We start from the raw sequence: 23,896 nt of genomic DNA, 5'->3' as shown, positions 1-23,896 counted from the left end.
GCCTTCTCTTCCCCTCTCCTAGGGGCGGGATTCACCGTGGGGTGGCGTGGCCCTCTGGGCTACTTGCACACTGCCAGGCTTGTGGTGCTGGGGATCTGGCGTATTAGCTGGGGTGGGTAGGCAAGGTGCACGCGGGCAGGAGGGGCAGGCTTAGCTCGCTTCTCCTTAGGTGATCCACTTCAGGAGGGGCCCTGTGGCAGCAGGAGGGAGTCAGATCCGCTGCCGGAGGTTTGGCTCCGCAGAAGCACAGAGTTGGGTGTTTGCGCGGAGCGAGCAAGTTCCCTGGCAGGAACTGGTTCCCTTTGGGATTTTGGCTGGGGGATGGGCGGGGGAGATGGCGCTGGCGAGCGCCTTTGTTCCCCGCCAAGCTGAGCTCTGCCGTCCGGGGGCTCGGCAGCTCTCCCTCCCTTTGTCCTCCAGCCTTCCCGCTTTCCGAGCAGAGCTGTTAACTTCTGACCTCCCAGACGCTAAGTCGCGCTTGCTGTCGGAACACAGTCTGTCCGGCCCCTCCGCTTTTGCCAGCCAGACTCGGGGGCTCCGCTTGGCCGGCGAGCCGCCCCTCCGTCCCGGCTCCCTCCCACCCGTCCGTGGAGCGCGCACCGCCTCGCCGCCCTTCCTACCCTCTTCCGTGGGCCTCTAGTCTGCGCTTGACTCCGGAGACTCCCTTCTGCTAATCCTCTGGCAGTTTTCTGGGTTAGTTAGGCAGGTGTAGGTGGAATCTAAGTGATCAGCAGGACGCGCGGTGAGCCCAGCGTCCTCCTATGCCGCCATCTTCCTGGAACCCCCCCATAGATTTTTTTTTAAACAGTCTGTTTTGTTCACTATTGTATTATTGGTTCCCAGAATAGTACCTGACATATAGCAGATTCCCATTAGGTATTTATTGAGTAAATCCATGCAAACAAAAGAAAGTGGTATAGAAATATATAGTAGATACAGGGGGTTGCTTATATGAGTCAGAAGAATTGAAAGGCAGAAGGTTAATAGTTATATATAGCTTAAAAATCTTCACCTCCTAGGGGTAGTTGTCAGTTGAGCATCTGACTCTTGATTTCAGCTTGGGTCATGATCTCATAGTTTATGAGTCTAAGCCCCGTGTCAGGCTCTGTGGTCACAGTGCCAAGCCTGTTTGGGTTTCTCTCTGTCTCCCTCTCTCTCTGCCCCTCCTCTCCCCTCCCCGTGCACTCTCTCTCTCTCTCTCTCTCTCTCTCAAAATAAGTAAATAAACTTAAAAAAAAATCTTAACTTGGTACACTCTCCATGCTAGCTCCTTCACTGTTGTTAATTCATTGTAACTATAGAATGTAACTCTTCAAGAGATGGAGAAACCCTGAATTTACTGGTTCTCTTAGATCCCTTAAAATATATAGGATCCTGTTTCTAAAAATTGATAGTATAAGATCACTAAATTGGCATGTTCATCTTTGGAACTTCTTGTGTATGTCTTGGGAGATTTATTCCTATGAACTTGAAAGGTGGGTCATCGTTTTTTTTCATGTTTGGAAATCTTGTTGTGTTTGTGTCGTGAGAGGAAATGGGAAAATCCTAAAGAGCATCTTCATTCTTTGTTTCTTCATTCTTTCTGTCCTGGTAATGTATTTGCATCTTGCAGATCTCTGTGAGGGAGGTATTTAAAAATGATTGTTTTTGTTTTGCTGTGAGTTACTCCTTTATTGGGGCATGCTATCAAACTAGACCAGCAAAGTAAATTCACTTACCCCCCAAATAATTCCAAAAATAGCATCATGAATGGATTTTTATTTGTGCCATAAAATTCCCTTTTAACCTTCCAAATCTACTCTTTTTGTCCGTGCTGCATGCTCCAGGAAGCTGACTCCCTTGGGCTGCACTAGGTGCACTCCCATTGCCTGTGGCTTCTGGTTAGGGTCAGTCCTATGCGAGTCATTGGCAGGAGAGTGGAAAGTGGGAGGAGAGAAAATTTGGAATATTTATTCCCCCAGATGCTCTCTGTAGGCTTGGGTTAGGCTTGGGTTAGGGATGGCTACCAAAGGCCATCCCTCCTGTCCAGTGGCCCTCTTCTGAACCTACCACGGTTCTTTCCAGGTAGCCTATAGACTTGGGGCAGTAACAGCTTTCCTAGTCTACCCCTTTTGCTAGCCTTAGAGCGTCCGTCACCACTCCTTGTTACCTTCCCTATGCCACGTCCCACCCCTTTGTAAATAGACACCCAATTCCTTCTTGGTTGGCTGAGGTTAGTCCCTGTTGCAGACTTTCTTACTATGTGTCTTAAACATGTAATTAATATCAAAACTCCAAAAGCTAATTGCCTAGGGCAGAGAAAGTGTTCTTTCCTACGAAATCAATATCTGACTGTTTTACATATGGCAGTTCGGGGATTTCACGGGCTGTGAAGAACATTGGCATTTTTAGGAATTAATTCCTGAGGCTGTTTTAGAATATTTAACTTGTCTGAGGGATAAGAGTATGGAGAGAATAAAAGTTTAAGATCCTTTTCCCCTGTGCCAATTGACAATAGCCACAGCATTCTAATTAGAAGCTGCTATCATGTAGAGTTGAAAACCAAGCAAATTGAATTCTTCCACCTTTAGTGGATGAAATGTCAGTACAATTTGTCTGTAGTATTCGTAGCTCAACTCAGTCTACCTGCTGTATATGTGTTTTGGTTGCCTGTCATACACTCATCAACTGTTCCTTTAACAAGTTTTGCCCAGTGAAAATGATTGGCTGTATTAACTGAAAATCTTATAGCGTTATATTGATTTGCAGTGTTTGGTTTCATGTAGACCCGAGCTCTTCCAGGGTTTGGTAGAAACTAGCTACAAAAAAGTGATCTACATGGCATGCCACTTAGAAACCTACAGACTTGATATTATTGGGATTTCTCCACGCAGTTCATTAGACGGAAAGGTTGGCTTTCACCATGAAGTGATGTTGTAGGAAACTAATCAGTATCTCAGCAGCTGAAATGGAACTAATAGATGAATGTCTTCAAGATAACTTCTAATAAGTACCAGTAAGTATTTAATGATGAAATTAATTAACCAGAGTTATAGAGGGCTTTTAAAAAACCCTATCTACATCTTCATTGAGGTAAAACTGGTCATAGCATGTGGGTCTTCATCTCCAAAGAGAAGTTTCTAGAAGAATCTTTTAAACTTTAATATGTTCACTTAGTGTAATTTCAAATGTTATTTATAATTTGTATTTCATTTTGAGTATTATTGATAATGATTTAAATAGACGTTATTTATTCTTTTGAAAATAACTTGCTGCATTATTTAGTATGATTTATTGTACATCTTGGGACCAGAAAATGTTTCTGATGGGATTAATTTCAGTTTCATTATGAAAATAGATGAGATGCAGCGTGATACATTGGAAAGAGAGCCAGACTGTGAATCAGAAGTCACGAGTTTAATTCTTAGCTCTGCCACTTACGGCACAATATTCGCAAGCTGTTCATCTTCTCAGAACTTTTAGTTTTGTCATCCATAAAAATGGGGTAGTACAGAGACAGCTGTCTTTCAGGGTGGTGGGATGGGGGCTATACTTTGTAACTGAAAACCAACTATAAATGTAAATTTGCAGAAATTTGGATGCGATTGAGAGCATTTTACTTGACAGGAAACGTTTACAGGGACACGTTTCTCCCACGGATGAGCCCACCCTTATAGCATATGTGTAATTTACCTTCCTCAGTGATTTTCCACTCCAGCCATGCTCGCACTTTACAAATCACAATGGTAATTTTAATTTTCTAAAAAAGCTGGATGGTGATTTATTTTTCAGGAGGACAGGCAAGCATGTAGGGAAAAAAGCGTTCTTTGATATTCCTTATTCTTTAGTCTTCCCTTTGTAGTATTAGCGGATGATGCTTCATTTCTAGAGTGGACATGAAAAGGATTCTCTGAACGTAGCAACCTTAGGCAGTAAGTAGCTTGAGTACTATCCTATGTAAAATGGTCAGGAATATTTCTTCCTGGTAGATCTGCTGTGTGTTGACTTAGTTGTTTTTGTTTTTGTTTTTAATAATGTCTATTTATTTTATTTTTGAGAGAGAGAGAGAGTGTAAGGAGGGGAAGGGCAGAGAGAGAGGGAGAGAGAATCCCAAGAAGTCTCCACACTACCAGCCCAGAGCCCGATGTGGGGCTTGAACTAACAAACCATGAGACCATGACCTGAGCTGCAATCAGGAGTCAGAAGGTTAACCGACAGAGCCACCCAGCTGTCCCTTAACTTAGTTTTAAATATCAGTGACTGTACAGTCAGAAGCCTTTCTACACAGCTAACATACTAGTAAAATACATTATGATTGACATCTTTCAATATTCAGTTAAATTGGAGCCAGCTACAATTTATTGGGGGATATATGTCACGAAAACAAAATGTTTTAAAGACTATGCATATTATATAATATACCTTTATTCTTTTTCTGTTTTTTTAAAATATTTTTTGATGTTTATTATTTTGAGAGAGAGAGAGAGTGAGAACCTGAACAGGGTAGGGGCAGAGAGAGACACACAGAATCATAATAGGCTCCAGGCTCTGAGCTGTCAGCACAGAGCCTGACTCAGAGCTTGAACTCACCCACCGTGAGATCATGACCTGAGCCAAAGTCGGATGCTTAACCGACTGAGCCACCCACGTGGCCCAATGCACCTTTATTCTACTTGGCAATGGATGCTAATTTTAATGTTCTAGCTTAAGCTTGATAGGCAAGAATGATTTCAAACTGATACAAACTCTGCTTTTCAAGGAAGTCAAAGTAAAAATATAATATACTTTTTTTCCCCCTTGAGCATTTGTTCAAAATCCTGATGGACATAAAGTCACCTTTAATTTCCAAGATAGCAGTTGCTCTTTGGATCCAATATGATAGTTTCATTTCCCTGAGGCTTAGGACTGCTGTGGATCAGTCTTGTCAGATTTGAAGAAGAGCTATCAGAAGAGTCAGATATGGCAGCAGTCTCTCCTGGCCTTCTCGGTGGGCCTCCATAAAGCTCAAACTGGGATGTTGTGGGGAGGGCAAAGTTTTGAGCTAAGCCAACAGGTCTCCCAGTTGGGTTGAATTATAGGAGCAGCCATGCGCTCATTCACGTTGAGCAACCTGCTGGGGGAGGGAGCCCTGATTGGTCACATTTGGCAATGCCCATGGTGTAAATACACCCACGCTGGCCAATTTTAAGCTACTGATGGTTTAACAATTTGCTCACAGCATTCCCAACAATTTAACAGGTAGCTCTCACAAGCTTGTCTGAATCAGCTCTGGAGCACTAGTGACAAAGTATGGAGGAAGGGATGTGGGGATCCCCACACCCATCCTGTGCCATCAAGGAAGGTTGAGAAAAGAAGTTACTCTCGATTCTAAGAGTTGCCCAAAATGAGATAGCGATTTGTTGTGCTTTTTGCTTTTAAATGTTGCCAAGGTTGGATCTCTACTTATCCAGCAACATAACCCCTTTCCTCCATTTCCTATGTGAAATCTTCAACAAATTCTACATTGATCACTATTGAGCAGGCTGAGATCCCAACTGATGGAGACAGTTACTCATTTTTTAAAAAGGTGGGGGGTAAACATTTAACAGGACACACACATGCATACCCCTTCTCTTTCATGAAGCTGAGAAACTGGAAGGCAGGAAGGATTATTTGGGTTAATGGATTGGCTGAAATGACTGAATGAATATCTAGTGAGCTCAAATCCAAGCTTCTCAGGCACCACAGTGAAGGAGGGCTTCCTTTTAACATAGGGTGCGTTGCGAACAGAAAAAGTAACTGAAAGTCAGCACTGGAAAAAAAATATTAAGTAGAAGCCATAATCCATGGAATAAGGAAAACGTTCCTTTGAACTTACCCAGAGGAGTTTATGACCTTGTCACATTTCATGCTTAGGTTTAAACATGCATTTTCCGGATTAACAAGGACAACCAGCCTGTCCTTGGGATTGTGTTGGGCTCAAAGTACTCAGTCCTTGAGATCCTCGGCGGGGGTGGGGAGAAAGAGACAGTCTAGAAGGGGAAACCAACATGTAAACACAATAAAATTCAATGTAAAAAAGGCTATTGTTGGAGTATTGGTTTCAAGTACTCTGGGAGGTAGGAAGTAGCAATTTACTAGCTCTCCAGGGAATTCTTTTAAAGGGAAAACCATTTAGATACACTGTAAATTCATAGTAACTAGACTTTGAATTTTAGATATTTGATCCTTAACAATGGCTGATGTACATTGCTTATTATCTGAGTTATATCTCATGGAAAATACAATGTTTTAGCCCAATAATGAAGATTTTGAAAGTTTATTGAGGTGTAAATGGTGTGCAGCAAAGTATGACTTAAGTGTACAATGTACAGAATATTGGCGTATGTAGGCAGCATGAATACAATCAAGATGATGAACATCTACACCTCCCACGAAAGGTGTCTCATGAAATTGATTTATCCTGACCATTGTCCAGCCCCACATGCTAGCCTTCTTTTCCAAGCAGCCTCTGGTATGCTTTGTGTTACTGTAGGCTAATTTTCATTTTCTGAAATGTAATCTACATTGTGTACTCTTTTTGTCTGGCTTTGTTCATACAGCATAATTATTTTAAGATTGATCATTGTTCTGGCAGGTATCAGTAATTCATTTCTTTAGTTTTTTTTTATGTTTATTTTTGAAAGAGAGAGAGAGCTTGAGCAGGGAAGGGGTAGAGAGAGACAGAGACACAGAATCCAAAGCAGGCTCCAGGCTCTGAGCTGTCATCACAGAGCCTGATGCAGGACTCGAACACACTGACCACGAGATCATGACCTAAGCCAAAGTCAGACACTTAACTGACTGAGCCACCCAGGCACCCCCAATAATTCCTTTCTTTATTTCACTACATAAAAGCAACTCTACCCCATTTGATATGTATGCCACGATTTGTTTATCCATTCACATCATAATGGACATTTAGGTTATTTTTAGTTTGTGGCTGTTACAAATAAAACTATGAATATTAGTGCACAAATCTTTGTGTGAATATAAGTTTTCATTTCTTTTGGGTAAATACCTACGAACCTAGGAGTAGAATATCTGGGTTGCATGGCAGGTAGGTGTTTACTTTTTGAAGAAACTATCAAATAGCTTTCCAAAGTAGTTGCATATTTTACCTTCCCACCAGTGGTGTGTGAGAGTTCCAGTTGACAAACATAGTCTTCAGTTTTAGCCATTTTTTAAATATTCATTTATTTTTATTTAAAAAATTAATGTTTATTTTTGAGAGAGAGAGAGAGAGAGAGAGAGCATGAGTGAGCAGGGACAGGGCAGAGAGAGAGAGAGAAACAGAATCTGAACAGGCTCCAGGCTCTGAGCTGTCAGCTCAGAGCTCGATGCGGGGCTCAAACTCACGAACCATGAGCTCATGACCTGAGCCGACATCAGACATTTAACTGACTGAGCCACCCAGGCGCCCCTCAATTTTAGCCACTGTATTAGGTGTGTAGTGGCATCTCATGATGATTTTAAATTGTATTTCGCTACTAACTAATGTTGTCGAACATCTTCTGATGCATTGGTTTGCCACCTGTCTTACCATCTTTGGTGAAAGGTCCCTTCACATCTTTTCCCAATTTTTAATTGGGTTGTTTGTGTTATCATTGAGTTGTAAAAATTCTTTATATATGCTGGATGTAAGTTATTCATCAGGTATGTGTTGTGCACGTATTTTTTTCTCAGTCTGTGTCGTGTCTTTGATCTACAGTGGTTACTGAGAAATAACCTTTTAATTTTGATTAAGAGTACTTTATAGATTTCTTTTCTGGTATGTACATTTTGTGCATAGTATGTGTAAAACAGAGTCATTAAGGTTTTTCTTAGTTTTCTTCTAGAAGTTTTATAGTTTTCGTTCTTATACTTAGATAAATGATCCAAGTTATTTTAGGTTAATATTTGGGTGTGGAATAAAATAAGAATGGGGAGGATTGTTTTTTAATAGATAGGTATCTAATTTTTCCAGCAGCATTTGTTAACAAGATTATTCTTTTTCCATTGAATCACCTTGTTTAAAAGCTTTATTCTTGGATTTCCTATTCTTCCATCAATTTATTTATCTATCTTGATATATATAAGACACTGTGCCACTTATTATAACACTGTAGTCAGTCTTGAAATCACGTAGTATAACTCTTCCAAATTTGTTTTCATATTCTTTTTATAAAAAATTTTTTTAACATTTATTCATTATTGAGAGATAGAGAGAAACTGAGCATGAGCAGGGGAGGGTCAGAGAGAGAGGGGGAGACACAGAATCAGAAGCAGGCTCCAGGCTCTGAGTCATCAGCACAGAGCCTGATGTGGGGCTCGAACTCACAAACCATGAGATCATGACCTGAGCCAAAGTCAGACGCTCAACCAACTGAGCCACCCAGGCGCCCCTGTTTTCATATTCTTTTGGCTAGTCCAGGTCTTTAAATTTCCACATGAATTTTCAATTTCTACAGAAATTATTTCTCAAATTTTGGTTACAGCTGCACCAAATATGTATATGTATATATATGTATATGTATATATATATACACGTGTCTATTATCTATACATATGTATCCACATATATATACATATATACATATACATATACATATACATATACATATACATATACATGGCCACCATTCTAATTATCTTGACTCTTCTGACCTGTGGACACGGGATATTACTCCATTTATTTAGGTCTTCTTTAATTTTTCTCAGCTCTATTTTGTTCTTTTATTACAAAAATTTTTTAAATGTTTATTCTTGAGAGAGAGTGAGAGACAGAGCATGAGCAGGGGAGGGGCAGAGAGAGAGGGAGACACAGAATCTGAAGCAGGCTCCTGGCTCTGAGCTGTCAGCACAAAGCTGGATGTGGGGCTCAAACTCATAAACTGCAAGATCATGACATGAGCTGAAGCCAGATGCTTAACTGGCTGAGCCACTCAGGTGCCCCTATTTTGTTCTTTTAAATATAAAGGTCTTGCACATCTTTGGTCAGACTTATTCCTGAGTATTTTATATTTTTGATGTTATTGTAAATGGAATTGTTTTAAATTTTAATTCCAATTTTTTATTGCTAGTGTACAGAAATATAATTTTGGTCTATAATATTATAAATTATAAATATAATTATTGATCTTGTGTCTGGCAAGTTTGCTAATGTTTTTTGTAGATTCCTCAGATTTATCTCTGAATAAAGATAGTTTTATTTCTTTTTAATCTAAATGGCTTTTTTTTTCTTGTCTTATTGCAATGGTTAGACCTTCAGTACAAGATGGAATAGAGATAGTGAGAATGGACATCCTTGCTTTGATGCTGATCTTAGGGAGAAAGTATTCAGTCTGTCACCAGTGTGTAGGCTTATAGCTGACAGGTGTTTTTTTTTTGTTTTTTTTTGGTAGATACTTCTTATGAAGTTTTGTAAAATCCCTTTTTTATAGTTTGCTGAGAGTTTTTATTATGGCTGAATGTTGACTTAGGTGAAATGCTTTTTTTAAATGTACATAAATTATTATTTGTTCTTTTCCTTTTTATTCTATTGGTATGGTGAGTTGCATTAATTGATTTTCAACATTCCATTCCTGAGATACACCCCATTGGCCATAGTGCTTTATACTTTATACATATTGTTAGATTCAATTTGCCAATGTGTTTTGTTGAGGATTTTTGCATCTGCATTTATGAAATATGTTAGTCTGTACATTTTTTTTCTTTTAGTGTCTTTTTCTGTTTTCTTTATCAGGGTAACTTTATACAATGAGTTGGGAAGTGTCCCTCTGCTTCAATTTTATAGAAGCATTTATGTAGAATTGGTATTAATATTCCTGAAATGTTTGATAAAGTTCTCCAGTGAAGCTATCTGGGCCTGGAGGGGTTTTTTAAGGACACATTCAGCTGGGATGGATTTTAATTATAATTTTAATTTTATTAATAGCTGTAGGACTATTCACATCTTTTTTCTTTTTTTTTACACTCATCAAATTTTTCTTGCTCTAGTGTCTTAATCCCTTAGCATTGTATTGATAAAATGATCAAGTAATAAACTTATATATAACCTCTTATATTTTTAAATTCAATTTATTTAAACTGAAAAACAAAAACGAAACAAACCAGTTTACCCATTTTTCCTACCCTAACCCCTACCCTCTGCCTCTGGCAAGCACTAATCTGTTCTATCCCTGTGAGCTTGGTATTTTTAATTTTTATTTTTTAGACTTCACAGATAAGAGAAATAGTACTGTGTTTCCCTGTCTCTGACTTGTTTCACTTAGCCTAATGCCCTTGAGGTCCGTCCATGTTGTTGCAAATGCAAGATTTTTATATATCTATCATCTATCTATCTATATTTTAAGTTTACTTATTTATTTTGAGAGACAGAGTGTGTGAGCAGGGGAGGAAAGGAGAGAGAGGGAAAGAATCCCAAGCAGTCTCCATGTTGTCAGGACAGACCCGACCTAGGGCTCAGTGTCATGAACCATGAGATCATGACCTGAGGTGAGATCAAGAGTTGGATGCTTAACTGACAGGTCATCCAGGTGCTGAAGATTACATATATTTTTTTAATGGCTAAATAATGTGTATATACCATACTTTCTTTACCCATTCATCTATTGATGTACACTTGGGTTATTTCCCTATTTTGGCTATTGTAAATAATGCTGCAGTGAACATGGAGGTACATATATCTATTTGAGTTTCTTCTTCACATTTTCATTGGATAAATACCCAAAAGTAGAATTGCTGCATCATATAGTAGTCCTATTTTAATTGTTTGAGGAACCTCAATACTATTTTTTAGAGTGGCTGCACAAAATTACATTTTACCCACAGTGCACAAGGGTTTTCTTTTGTCTACATCCTCACCAACACTTGTTATTTCTAGCTTTTTTTCTTATAATAGCCATTCTAATAGGTATGAGATGGCATCTCATTTTGGCTTTTATTTACATTTCTTTAATGATTAATGACATAGAACATCTTTTCATGTGCCAGTTGACCATTTGTATATCTTCTTGGAAAATGTTTATTCAGATCCTCTGCCCATTATTAAAAAGGATTTTTTTTTAGTTTTGAGTTGTATGAGTTCTTAATATATTTTAAATATCAGCTCTTTATCAGATATATGATTTGCAAACATTTTCTCCCATTCAGTGGACTGCCTTTTTGTTTTATTGATGCTTTCCTTTGCTATGTGGAGTTTTTGAGTTTGATATAGTCCCACTTACTTAGTTTTGCTTTTGGTATCAGATTGAAAAAATTATTGTCAAAACTCATGTCAAGTAGCTTATGGTCTGTGTTTTCTTCTAGAAGTTTTATGGTTTTGTGCCTTACATTCAAATCTTTAATCCATTCTGAGTAAGTTTTTGTGAGCGATGTAAGGTAGTAGTTCAATTTCATATGTGCTTGTCTGATTGTTCCAACATTGTTGAAGATACTGCCCTCTTTCCCCATGATATATTCTTGGCTGCTTTGTCATAAATTAATTGACCATCTATGTGTAGATTTATTTCTGGGCTCTGTATTCTGTTCCACCCATCTATTTACCATCCTGTTTTAGTTGTGATAGCTTTGTAATACAGCTCAAAATGAGGGAGCGTTTTCTTTTTTCTTAAGATAGCTTTGGATATTCGGGGTATTCTATGGTTCTATACCAATTGTAACATTCCTTGTTGTATTTCTGTGAAAAATTGTGATAGGAATTGCATTGTATCTGTAGATTGTGTTGGGTAGCATGGATATTTTAATAACATTTTTCCAATTCATGAGTGTGGAATACCTTTCCATTTATTTGTGTCTTCTTTAATTTCTTTCATTGATATTTTATAGTTTTCAACATACAGGTCTTTTACTTCCTTGGGTAAATGTATTTCTAAGTAGTTTATTCTTTTCAATGGAATTGTAAGTGAGATTGTTTTCCTAATTTCTCTTTCTGATAGTTTATTTTAGTGCGTAAAACACACAACAGAATTTTGAGTATTAATTTTGTATCCTGCAACTTGACTCAATTTGCTTATAAATTCTAAGTTTGTTGATGGAGTTTTTAAAGATTTGCTATATATAATTTGTCATCTACAAATAGTGACAGTTTTACTTCTTTCTTTCTAATTGAAAGTCTTTTATTTCTTTCTCTTACCTAAAGAAAACCATTGCTTGCATTCCTGGAATAAATCCCACTTGGTATTGGTGTGTGATCCTTTCAATATATTGTTGAATATAGTTTGCTAATACGTTTCTGTTGAGGAGTATTACATCTGTTCATCAGGGATATCTGGCTGTAATTTTGTTTTTCTTTTCTTTTTGTTATGTTCTTACCTGGTTTTGGTATCAGGTTAATGCTGGCCTTGTTAAATGAGTTTGGCAGAGTGCAATACTTGTCTGCTTTTTGGAAGAGTTTGAGAAGATTTTTTTTTTTTTTTTTTTTTTTGGTGGAATTCACCAAAGAAGCCATGGTCTAGGACTTTGTTTGTGGGGAAGTTTTTGATTTACTCATTCATTCTCCTTACTCTTAATTGGTCTAATCATTTTTTCTGTTTCTTCATGATTTAGTCTTGGTAGGTTTTATGTTTCTAGGAACTTAAGCACTTTTTTAAGGTTTTCCAACTTTTTGGTATGTAATAGTTAGTAATAATGTCTTATGATCCAATTGGTCTCTGGTATCAATTGTCACATCTTTCATTTCTTTTTTTTTTAAGTGTATTTATTTATTTATTTATTTTAATTTTTTTTAACGTTCATTTATTTTTGAGACAGAGAGAGACAGAGCATGAACGGGGGAGGGTCAGAGAGAGGGAGACACAGAAGCTGAAACAGGCTCCAGCTCTGAGCGGTCAGCACAGAGCCCGACGCGGGGCTCAAACTCATGGACCGTGAGATCATGACCTGAGCCGAAGTCAGACGCTTAACCGACTGAGCCACCCAGGCGCCCCTATTTATTTTGAGAGAGAGAGCATGTACACAAGCAGGGCAGGGGCAGAGAGGGAGGGAGAGAATCCCATGCAGGCTGTGTGCTGTCAGCCTGCAGCTCGCTATGGGGCCCAGTCTCACAAACCATGAGATCATGACGTGAGCTGAAATCAGGAATTGGACATTTAACTGACTGAGCCACCCAGGTGTCTCTGCCTCTCTTTAATTTCTGATTTTATTTATTTGAGTCTCTTTTTTCTTGGTAATTCTAGCTGAATGTGTCAATTTTGTTATCTTTCCAAAGAACCAACTCTTAGTTTCATTGATTATTCTATTGTCCTTTTTTATTTTTAACCTCTATTTTATTTATTTTTGCTCTGATCTTTGTTTTTTCCTTTCTTCTATTGACTTTACGCCTAGTTTTTTTCTTCTTTTTCTAGTTTCTTGAGGTATAAAGTTAGGTTGTTATTTGAGACTTTTCTTTCTTCTTAATGTAGGCGTTATTGCTATGAACTTCTCTCTTAGAATTGCTTTTGCTTTCTCCCATAAGTTTTTGTATATTACATTTCCATTTTCATTTGTATCAAGATCTTTTTTATATCAATTTTGATTTCTTCTCTGACCCATGTGGCTGTTCAGTAGCCTATTGTTTCATCTTTAATATTTGTGAATTTTCCAGTTCTCTTCATGCAATTAATATCGAGTTTTATACCATTGTGGTTGGAAGAGATGCTTGATATGATCATTTCTCTTAAACTTATTAAGACTTGTTTTTTGTCCTAACATTATAAATTTTGGAAAATGTTCTATATGTACCTGAGCAGAATGTATATTCTTCTGCTTTTGGATGGAATGTTCTGTAGGTATCTGTTAGGACCATCTGGTCTAATGTGTTATTCAATGCTGATGTTTCCTTAATGATTTTCTATCTGATTGATCTATTCATTGATCTAAGAATATTAAAGTCCCATACTCTTACTGTTTGCTGTTTATTTCTCCCTTTAGGTGTGTTAATATTTGCTTTATATGTTTAGGTACTTCTGTGTTGGCTACGTAAATATTTAGAAATGTTTTGTCTTCTTTTGGATTCACCCCTTTATCATTATGTGATGCTCTTCTTTGGCTCTTATTACAGTCTTGGTTTTAAAGTCCACCTTGTCTGATATAAGCATAGCTATACCAGGCTTCTTTTGGTTTACATTTGCATGGAATATCTTTTTCATTCCTTTCACTTTCAGACTGTGTGATTCCTTACATCTAAAGTGAGTCTCTTGTAGGCAGGATATAGGTAGGTCTTGTTTTTTGTCCATTCAGCCCCTCCATGTCTTTTAATTGGAGAGTTTAGTCCATTTACATTTAAAGTATTTATTTGAACGTATGTACTTACTGCCATTTTGTTCATTGTTTTCTGCCTGTTTTTAAAGTTTCTCTCTGGTTCTTCTTTCTTCTCTTGCTGTCTGCCCTTGTGGTTTGATGACTTTCTTTGGTGGTATGCTTAGATTCCTTTTTGTTTATATTTTGTGTATTTACTGTAGGTTTTTGCTTTATGGTTACCATGAGGCTTACATATCAAAACTTATATCTATAATAGTCTATTTTAAGTTGATAACAGCTTAAGTTTTATCACATTGTAAAGCTTAATATTGTTACTCTCCCGCTCCATGTTTTCTGTTTTTTGATGTCACATTTTATATCCTTTTCTATTGTATATCCTTTAATTATTGTATTCATAGTGATTTTTACTTCTGTCTTTTAGCCTTCATGTTAGCTTAATAAGTGATTAATCGACTACCTTTACTATGTATTGACCTCCTCAGTGTATGATATATTCTTCTTTATTTGTTTTTGTTACTAGTTCATTCTCCTTTTTTTCAATGCTTGGTCCTTTTAACATTTCTTTTAAGGCTGGTTTAATGGTGATGAACTCCTTTAGCTTTTGCTTTTCTTTAGAACTCTCTCTTTTTCAAGTCTGAATGATAATTTTTCTGGGTAGAGCATTCTTGGTTGAAAGTTCTTTTTCTTTCAGCACTTTGAATGTGTCATGCCACTTCATTCTGGCCTATAAAGTTCCTGCTGAAAAATCTTACAGTCTTATGTGGGTTCCCACATAAAAAGTTTGTTTTCCCAACAAAACGTTCTTGTCTGGATTTTAATATTCTCTCCTTGTCTATAACTTTGACATTGTAATTATAATATGTCTTGATTTGGGGTTCTATGAGTTCCTCTTATTTGGAACTCTCCAGGAATCTTGGATCTGTAAATCTGTTTCATTCCCCAGGTTAGGGAAGTTTTCAGCCGTTATCTTTTCAAATAATATTTCTGCCCCTTTCTCTCCTCTCCTTCTGGGAGCTGAATGATATGAATGGTAGACCATTTGATGTTTTCCTAGGTCCCTTAAACTATCTTCACTTTCTTTTTATTCTTTATTCTTTTTGCTACTCTGATTGGGTGAGTTCCACTGCCTTGTCTTTGAGTTGAATGATCCTTTCTTCTGCTTCATCTAGTCTGTTGTGGAACCTTTCTAGTATATTTTTCAGTTCAGTTATTATCTACAGCTCTGTGACTTCTGTTTAGTACTTTCTTGTATTTTCTCTATTTTTTGAAGTTCTTGCTATGTTTATCCATTTATCTCCCCAGTTCTGTGGACGTCTTTGTGACCATTACTTTCAACTCTTTGTCAGGTAAATTACTTACCTCCATTTTATTGAGGGTTTTTCCTGACGCTTTGTTGTTTTTTCGTGTGGAACACATTCCTCTCTTTCTTAGTTTTACTTAACTCTGTGTTGATTTCTATAGTAGTAGATGAAAAAAAATAACCTCACCTAATCTTAAAGAAGTGGCCTTGTGCAGGATATGAGCTTTGTGACTCAACCCTGCCCCAGCTCTTGGTTATATCTGAAACCTTTGTGCTTGTCCAAGCAGACTATTATATTTTTGAGTGCTTCCAGTAGTTAAGTGTGTCCTAGTACTTGCCAGTGCCCCAGAGGGGAAGATCTCAGCACCAGGTTCGCACTGGAAGCCAGACCCTCAGACATCAGCTTTTTAAAGTATGCCAGTATATACAGTCCTATGGGACTGTAAGCCCAAGCCCTGCATCCACCAGAATCAGGTGATCTGGAGGTGATGGCAATAGCAAAAATCAAAGCCCCGATGAATGTAAACCTCTTCTCTGGGTGATAACTGGCAAGCTAGAGCAAGACAGAGAGAGACGGCCAAGATGACATCCACAGCCTGCATTCTTTGAAAGCAACTCTGTAGGCCATCAATGTGTGCCAAACCTGAAGCCTGCCCCTCAGACCATAGCTCCAGGATGAGCAAAGAAGCCTCCTTCACAGAAAGAAGAACGGTAGCCTCCCAAGAACTATCACACTGACTGCTACAGTCCCATGGGACCCAGAAAGGCAAACCCCTCCATTCACCAGATCCAGGTGACCACAAAGTGTCACCTGGGTGGCAGCCGCAAATGCGGGAGCGTCAGACAAAATAACCAGGGTGCCAGACGTGGAATGCCCCTCTCCAGAAGATGTTGGCACTCTGGAGCACAGCAAAGGATGAGTGTGAGGACAGCACCTGGCCTCAAGGACTCTGGAAAGAATTATAGTCAGCCCCCAGGTGTATGCTCAGTTGGAAGCCTGCCTCTCAGGGCACAGTCGTGATGATTAGTCAGTAGGCCTCCTTCACTAAAGACCAAATTCCCGGGCCTCTTGCCTCTTGCTGTGTCCTGAGGATGGTCAGTGTTTAGGAATTCTTTCTCTGTTGGTTACAGTCCTGTGGGATCCATGAGTGGCCCCACTGGCCACCAGAGCCAGGTCATATCCCCTAACAGCAATCCCCAAAATCAGAGTGCCAGACGAGGAAGGGTATGGGCTCCTTTCTGGCTGACGCTGATTATTGCAGTCCCGTGGAACCAGGATTGCAAGTTCCCCTGGCCTTTCGAGGCAGGCAGTGAAGGTGGCAGCTGTAGAAATCAGGGCACCGGATGTGTGGAAGCTCCTGGGATATTCTGCTGTTCTAGAGACAGCAAGGGGAGCATGAAGGTGGCATCCGTCAGTCTCCATCCCTGGAGAATGGTCCTTGAGGCTCCTAGATAGGAGTGTTAAAGTAGATGCCTGCCCCCATAGCCCAGTGCTTTCATAGAACAGGTGAGACTCCTTCACTTCAAGTCCAGGGCAGTCAGCTGCCGTGGCGCTGGGTCCTGGGGCGGTGACAGACGGAGTCCAAGGACACAAGCACTTATTAGAAGGTTCTCAGACTGCTTCAATTTTGTGGGTCTTGGGACGTGAGCCTCACTCACTGTATTTCCAAGTGAGATGTTTGGGGGCTCATCTTTCAACTGTATGTCTTGAAAATTGAAATGCACGCTGTGGGATTCAAACCCTTCACTCCTCAGGGAGAAGCTCTGGGTTTTGAGTTCCCTCCTGGCTGTGGGTCACTGCACTGGCGGTGGTGGGGTTCATGGTAATGCTGTGTCCCAGCCTTTCCTACCTACCTTGATGTGGTTTCCCTCTTCTCAGCTCAATGTGTAACTGTTGCTCAGCTAGCGTTTAGTTTTTTAGGGTTTTTTTTTTGGTTTTGTTTTGTTTTTATGAGAGGAAACGGTTGTATATATAGCTGTAGACTCTGCGTCTGTGGGAGGAGGTGAGTTCAGGATCTTTCTACGTCACCGTCTTGAACCAGATCTCTTCTATATTTTAACTCCACCTTCAAAGCTGGCAACGTTGCCTCTCTCTGAACATTTTCCTGTTCAGAGAACAGAAAATCCCTCTGATTCTGACCTCTCTTTCTTCTTGAGAGAGCCTTTGTAGTTTGTGTCTTTCAACAAATATGTCCATTGTATCTAAGTTGTCAAATTTTTTGGCATAAAGTTGTTACTCTGCTTTTATGTCTGTAGGACTGTCAGTCCTGCAGCCTCTGCCATTGGTCTCATGGTGGTGATTTGTATCTTTTTTACCTGAGCGATGTGACAGTATCTCCTATCTCTCTCTCTGCCCCTCCCCTGCTCATTATCTGTCTCTCCCTGTCTCAAAAATGAATAAAAAACATCAAAAAAAAATCTGTTACAGTTGGAAACCTGTATGCAAGTAAAACTATTTTTAACTTCTCCAGTGGTAGCTTTTTGCTTTGCTTCTCCTTTAGTATATAACAGTTTTTCAAGATTTTCAGATTTTCTTAGCTGGGCCAATGGCAGCCAAGGGAAAATATTTTTGATTTTTTAAAAATGTTTCTTAATGTTTATTTCTGAGACAGAGAGAGACAGAGTATGAGTGGGGGTGGGGCAGAGAGAGAGGGGGACACAGAATCCTAAGCAGGCTCCAGGCTCTGAGCTGTCAGCACAGAGCCCGATGCGGAGCTCGAACTCACAGACTGCGAGGCCATGACCTGAGCCGAAGCTGGATGCTCAACTGACTGAGCCACCCAGGTGCCCCTATTTTTGATTTATTTTGAAGAGAGAGATACCCATAAGATAGGTAACTTTCAAGGGGAGAAGAGTTGTCAGAAGGTTGATGACCTTCCCCACCTGTAACAAATACCTCTTTCAGAGTTAAGCTTTAGGGGGTCTGCATTTTGCTGGATGGGGATGGGGGAGTGATTTCTGATAGGATTTTCCACAGCCCTGTCCATTCTCCACCCACCTATCACACACACTCTATCTCCTTACTGCAGAGCCTTGATCTCAAGTAGCAGGGAAATAATGACTAAGATATTCATTGAAAGAACTTTAAGGGTTTTTTTTTTCACTCAAAGGGGTACTTGCATTTTAAATGATAACCCTTAAAGACTAAATAGGCTATTCTAGGATTAAAGGAATTAATACTTAATAATGGAATTTTGGATAGAGGGAGATTTACTGGGGACTGGAATCCTGCAAAACTGCACCTCTGAGCCTATAGATATTTTATGCTAATATACATCTCTCTTAACTTAGTTTCATCTGTTTTTTTACTATTCAAAGTTAAAATTTAAGATAATTATTTTAAGGAAATTTTGTCTATATATCCCAAGGTATATCGGTCAACTTAGAGTATAAAAAAAGGATAAACCATGTATTTATGGGAAACATCTATAAGATATATTTGTCAGTGAGTTACAGCAAAATGAAATGGCTATAAAATATGAGCGTGAGTTGGGGTGCAGTCATGGTTTATTTGTAATTCTAGACTTACATGCAAATTACACATTCCTACATCAACATAATAATTCTTTCCAAATTTGTGTTCCTAGGTTTTTGGAAATGGGTATGATATTTAGTTATTTCTACATTACCTTATTTCAGAAAATATTTAGAGAGCTAAAGTGAGTAGATTATAATAATGTCCTTTGGGACACTTAATACATTCGTTTAGCAATATGTGAGATCTCTGTTTTCTAATTTCACCAATTTGACTTTTAGGTGTTTAGAGAGTGACTATCTTCCGATTATCAGAAATATACAGAGCTGCCCATGGAGACGACAAGAAGAAGAATACGAGAATTTTAGGTAAGACGTTTCTTCATCAGTATTATGAGATTGAAAAATGTCTTGTATATTCGCTTTGTGAGGGAAATAACGTGTTGTTAGAAAGAAGAGTAGAAAGGGCCAGCTGACCACCAGATTGATTTAATTCTAAGGCCCCCCACCCCGCCCCGAGGCACGTGGCACTCTGCCCCCCGTCTCCCTATTTAGAAATTTTAATTCTTTTATTGGAATTAATTAATTACAAAAATCCTGAATTCAGAAAGAAAATTTTTTTGGACTCTTTATGATATTTTAGAAGACATGGCTTCTTTTTTAGAGCATTTGCATTGGTATTTATTTATTTTGTGTATCTGATTCATATAACCACATATATAACAGGATAGCATTAGTGAATGTTTGGAAAACGTAGGGGGGGGGGTGCCTGGGTGGCTCAGTCGGTTAAGCGTCCGACTTCGGCTCAGGTCATGATCTCACGGTCCATGAGTTCAAGCCCCACGTCGGGCTCAGTGCTGACAGCTCAGAGCCTGGAGCCTGTTTCGGTTTCTGTGTCTCCCTCTCTCTCTGACCCTCCCCCGTTCATGCTCTGTCTCTCCCTGTCTCAAAAATAAATAAACGTTAAAAGAAAAAAGAAAACGTAGAGGGAAAATGTCTTCCAAGGTGCCATCGCTTCAGAGCAAAAACTACACTCCTTTCTGTGTTTTCCCCTCCAGTTTCCTTGTTAGCTTTTTTTTTTTTTTAATTTAATATTTATTCAGTTTTGAGAGACAGAGAGCAAGCAGGGGTGGTCAGAGAGAGAGACACACACAGAATCCGAAGCAGGCTCCACGCTCCGAACTGTCAACATAGAGCCTGAAGCGGGGTTTGAACTCATGAACCGTGAGATTATGACCTGAGCCGAAGTCAGACACCCAACTGACTGAGCCTCCCAGGCGGCCCATCCTTGTTAGCTTTTTAACACGAGCAACATTCAGGAGTGTGAGTTGCTCCAGCTAATAACCGAGAGAGGAACTCAAACTGACAAGACCAGGTTATCAGTGGGTGATTATAGAGCTTTCCTGCCCTTGGATAACTTGGAGCCACTTAACACAGAAATAAATGGGGTCAAACCACTGTGCTGCCGGGGGCGCATGATCCTTACGTGGGACCCTTTACTCCCAGTCATACGGCCCACCCTGGCCAGTTGTCTCTGGGCTGGCCTGGTCCTCCTTGCTCTGCCCTTCTTTGCCCGCATTCTCATTCTTTGCTGTGCATGCAACACAGGTTTTCTTTGGTGCCAAGTTATTTTGTCATGTTACAATCCAGAAATATGTTTTTATCTTCACTGGTTCATATTTTCAGACTTGAAGCCTTGAGTCTTTTGAAGACCTTCTTAAAGAGATTATTTTCCCTGGAGATTCTCTTTTATTTAAAAGTTGGGTTTTTGTTTTGTTTGTTTGTTTTTATTTTTATTTATTTTTGAGAGAGGGAGAGAGTGTGTGTGTGTGTGTGAGCAGGAGAAGGGCAGGCAGAGAGGGAGGGAGACACAGAATATGAAGCAGGACCCAGGCTCCGAGCTGTCAGCACAGAGCCCAATGCGGGGCTCAAACCCACGAACCATGAGATCATGACCTGAGCCCAAGTCAGACACTTAACTGACTAAGCCACCCAGGTGCCCTTCCCCGGAGATTCTCTTAAGAAGTTTCTGCTCCTTGGCTTGCTTTCTGTGGGAAGGCAGCTCTCTTTACTTACACAGCCCTGTGGTTCAGCCTGTCCCACCTTCAGTCACTTTATGCCCAGGTCATTGGACCAACTGCCTTTTATTCTGCTGCCAGTCTGAGAGGGGTTATGGCCAGCTCCACTGCATGAAAGAGTAACTTCCTGATTGTGTTAGAGCTCAGAGTGAGTGAATATTTTCCCTCTGTTGGGTAGACTCCTGGATGTCATTGACTTCCTGTAGGATACCATTAAGCATCTTTCCTAACTGACATTTCAGGGCGAGGGGCTAGATAAAGGGATTCTTCTGTATTTAGTTTCCAGGATATTTTATGCTACATAGTCTGATATAGAATGGACATGTCCCCTCAAAAGTCATAAATTGAAAGGCTAATTCCCCACGTGATGGTATTTGGAAGTAGAGCCTTTGGGATATGATTAGGTTCTGAGGGTTGAGCCCTCATGAATGGGACTAATGACCTTATAAGAGGTCTCAGCCTGCCCTTATGCCCCTTCCACTATGTGTGGACACGGCAAGAAGATGGCCATCTAAGAACCAGAAAGTGGGCTCTCAATCTGCTGGCACCTTGACCTTGGATTTCCCAGCCTGCAGAACTCTGAAAATACACTTCTGTTGTTTATAACACATCCAGTGGATACTGGTCTGCTATGGCAGCTGAAACGGACTAGGACACAGTCCTACTCAAGATTACACTTGAGAGATTCCCATGACCAGGAGACCAGATAGAAAGTTAACCTGGACAGTTGTAACTTAAATGATCACAGGGTCAATGAGTGGCAGAAGAGTCTGGTTTAGAGAGACTTTTCTACCTGTGCAGAAGAGACAAAAAAGGAAGAGGGAGATATTGAGGTATTGAGGTATTAAAGATTAGTCCAAAATGTTCAGCTGGCGAGACTGATGAGAAGTGACACCGGTCACAAAGCAGGGGGGAGAGGAACTTCTCCTTCCAGCTGTGACGTTGCCTTCGCTTGAACCTCCCGCAGATAATACAAGGAAAACAAAGTATACTAAACAAAGCGCGCTGTTTGAGGGCACTGGTGAGCTACCAAGGCAGGGAGAATTGTCAGAACTAAAATCCAGAAGAAGAAGGAAGCCAAGGGAGGTGAGCCCTGTGTTTGAGGCCACTTTTCCTCACAAGAAACTTGCTGAATGCAAAAGCGAGAGCATGGCTGACCGGCAGAGAAGCTGGGCCGAGCTTCCTACAATCCCTAGAAAAGACCAGTCCTCTAAAGGAGCGAAGCCCAGATGTGAATCATTTCCGCCCTCGATTGGATTTGGATCTACCCTAAGCCCAGATGTCTGATAGAAACCAAAGCAAGTCCTCTCTAGAAGAAGGTAGCCTCATTCTGGGCCTTAAATAATCTGTGCAAATTTTCACACATCTAGCCCAAGTAAAAAAGTAATTATCTTCAAAGGTTTTTTTTTCTTTTTTTTCCTTTTTTCTTTCTTTTTCTTTTTTTTTTTTTTTATGCTAAAAATCAAGAGTCTTCCAATCCAAGGCCGCTTGAGAGTCGCTGCTGCAAATGATGCCAATAGAAGCTGTGGAAATAGAGGAAATGCAGACAGAATGACCATTTCCCCCTTAGTACCGTCTTAGTATAAAAAGCACATCAGTAACCGTGATGACTCCCCACAGCCCGTCTATCCCTCCAGGACCAATTTACGTAAACAGCTGGGACTATAACACTTACTCTTTGTTGTCATGGGAGAGAAGAGTCACAGTGACATTTATTTATCTGCTTGAATATTTATCATATTGTAATGTTCTTTTTATGGGCATATTTATAAACTAAATTATGCACACCCTCAACAGAAGTCTGTGCAATTAAGTAATAATAAGCTGCCCACTTTCCGAAAGTTTTGCTAATACAGCTGGCCAAATCTGGGGAGTTTCGGGCTTATTTGTAAAACTGGTAGTGCAGAAACACCTCCTTTTATTAACGATGGACGATTGTCCATTTGCTTTATGTGAGCATTTTACACCAAATTGAAAAAAAGTGAAATGTGACCCTTAGAAAGGTGATAGCGTAATTTTAAAAGGGATTCTAAAAGGTGCATTCAATTATGATGAATATGAGCAAATGAATATATTCTAAATTCACCTCCAGCCTGATTGTTGAAACTCCCAACTGTTGACACGAAGGGGCTGTTGGGAAATCATGGGACTTCTCTGGCCACGTGGTCTAAAAATAAGATGGTTTTTAAGAGTTATTTTCCTTTTCTTTTTCTTTTTTTTTAAGGTTTATTTTATTTTTGGGAAAGGAAGAGAAAGAGAGAGAGAGAATGAGCCAGGGAGGGGCAAAGAGAAAAAAATAGAGAATCTCAAACAGGCTCCGCACTGCCAGCACGGAGCTCGACGTGGGGCTCAAACTCACAAACCATGAGATCATAACCTGAGCCAAATTGAAGAGTTGACGCTTAACTGACTGAGCCACCCAGGCAAGCCTAAGTGTTATTTCCTTAAATAAATATGCCACTTACCAGCAGGAGGGATGCATTTGCTAATCAACCAATATCTGTTTAGGGTTTGCTATTTAAAGCTCAGTAGACCCCCTCAGCCTGGTTCAGTGCAGGGCACAAAATAGGACCTCAATAAACACATTTCAGATGAATGGACACATGAAAGTACACAAGAAAAACACAAGAAATTGTGGTCAGTTCGGAAAGATAGAAAATAAAACTAGGAATACTTATGATCAGCATCTAAATGTTGAAACATTTGCAGAAAGAGACAGGACTTGAGCCGTGACTTGGAGGACCAATAGAAAGGGGAGGGGTCCTGAGACCAGGAGTAAACATCAGTCAGTTTCAGGACCAGCTTCACTGGAGCAGAGAATTGTACT

At 39.7% G+C, this 23,896-nt stretch overlaps 1 protein-coding gene across 1 annotated transcript in view; it reads left to right on the top strand.

Annotated features, from left to right (window-relative positions):
* Nucleotides 1–23,896, top strand: part of ST8SIA6 (ST8 alpha-N-acetyl-neuraminide alpha-2,8-sialyltransferase 6) — a 150,060-nt gene that overhangs the window by 87,438 nt on the left and 38,726 nt on the right. The window contains exon 4 of the mRNA XM_042991171.1: nt 19,274–19,360. Within this exon, the coding sequence (XP_042847105.1) occupies nt 19,274–19,360 (87 nt within the window). The remainder of the gene's footprint in view (nt 1–19,273; nt 19,361–23,896) is intronic.

This window comes from Panthera tigris, chromosome B4, assembly GCF_018350195.1.
Source record: "Panthera tigris isolate Pti1 chromosome B4, P.tigris_Pti1_mat1.1, whole genome shotgun sequence".
NCBI classification, from domain to species: domain Eukaryota; kingdom Metazoa; phylum Chordata; class Mammalia; order Carnivora; family Felidae; genus Panthera; species Panthera tigris.
Note: the sequence above shows the minus strand (reverse complement) of the source record. Positions and strands in the feature narration are given on the sequence as shown.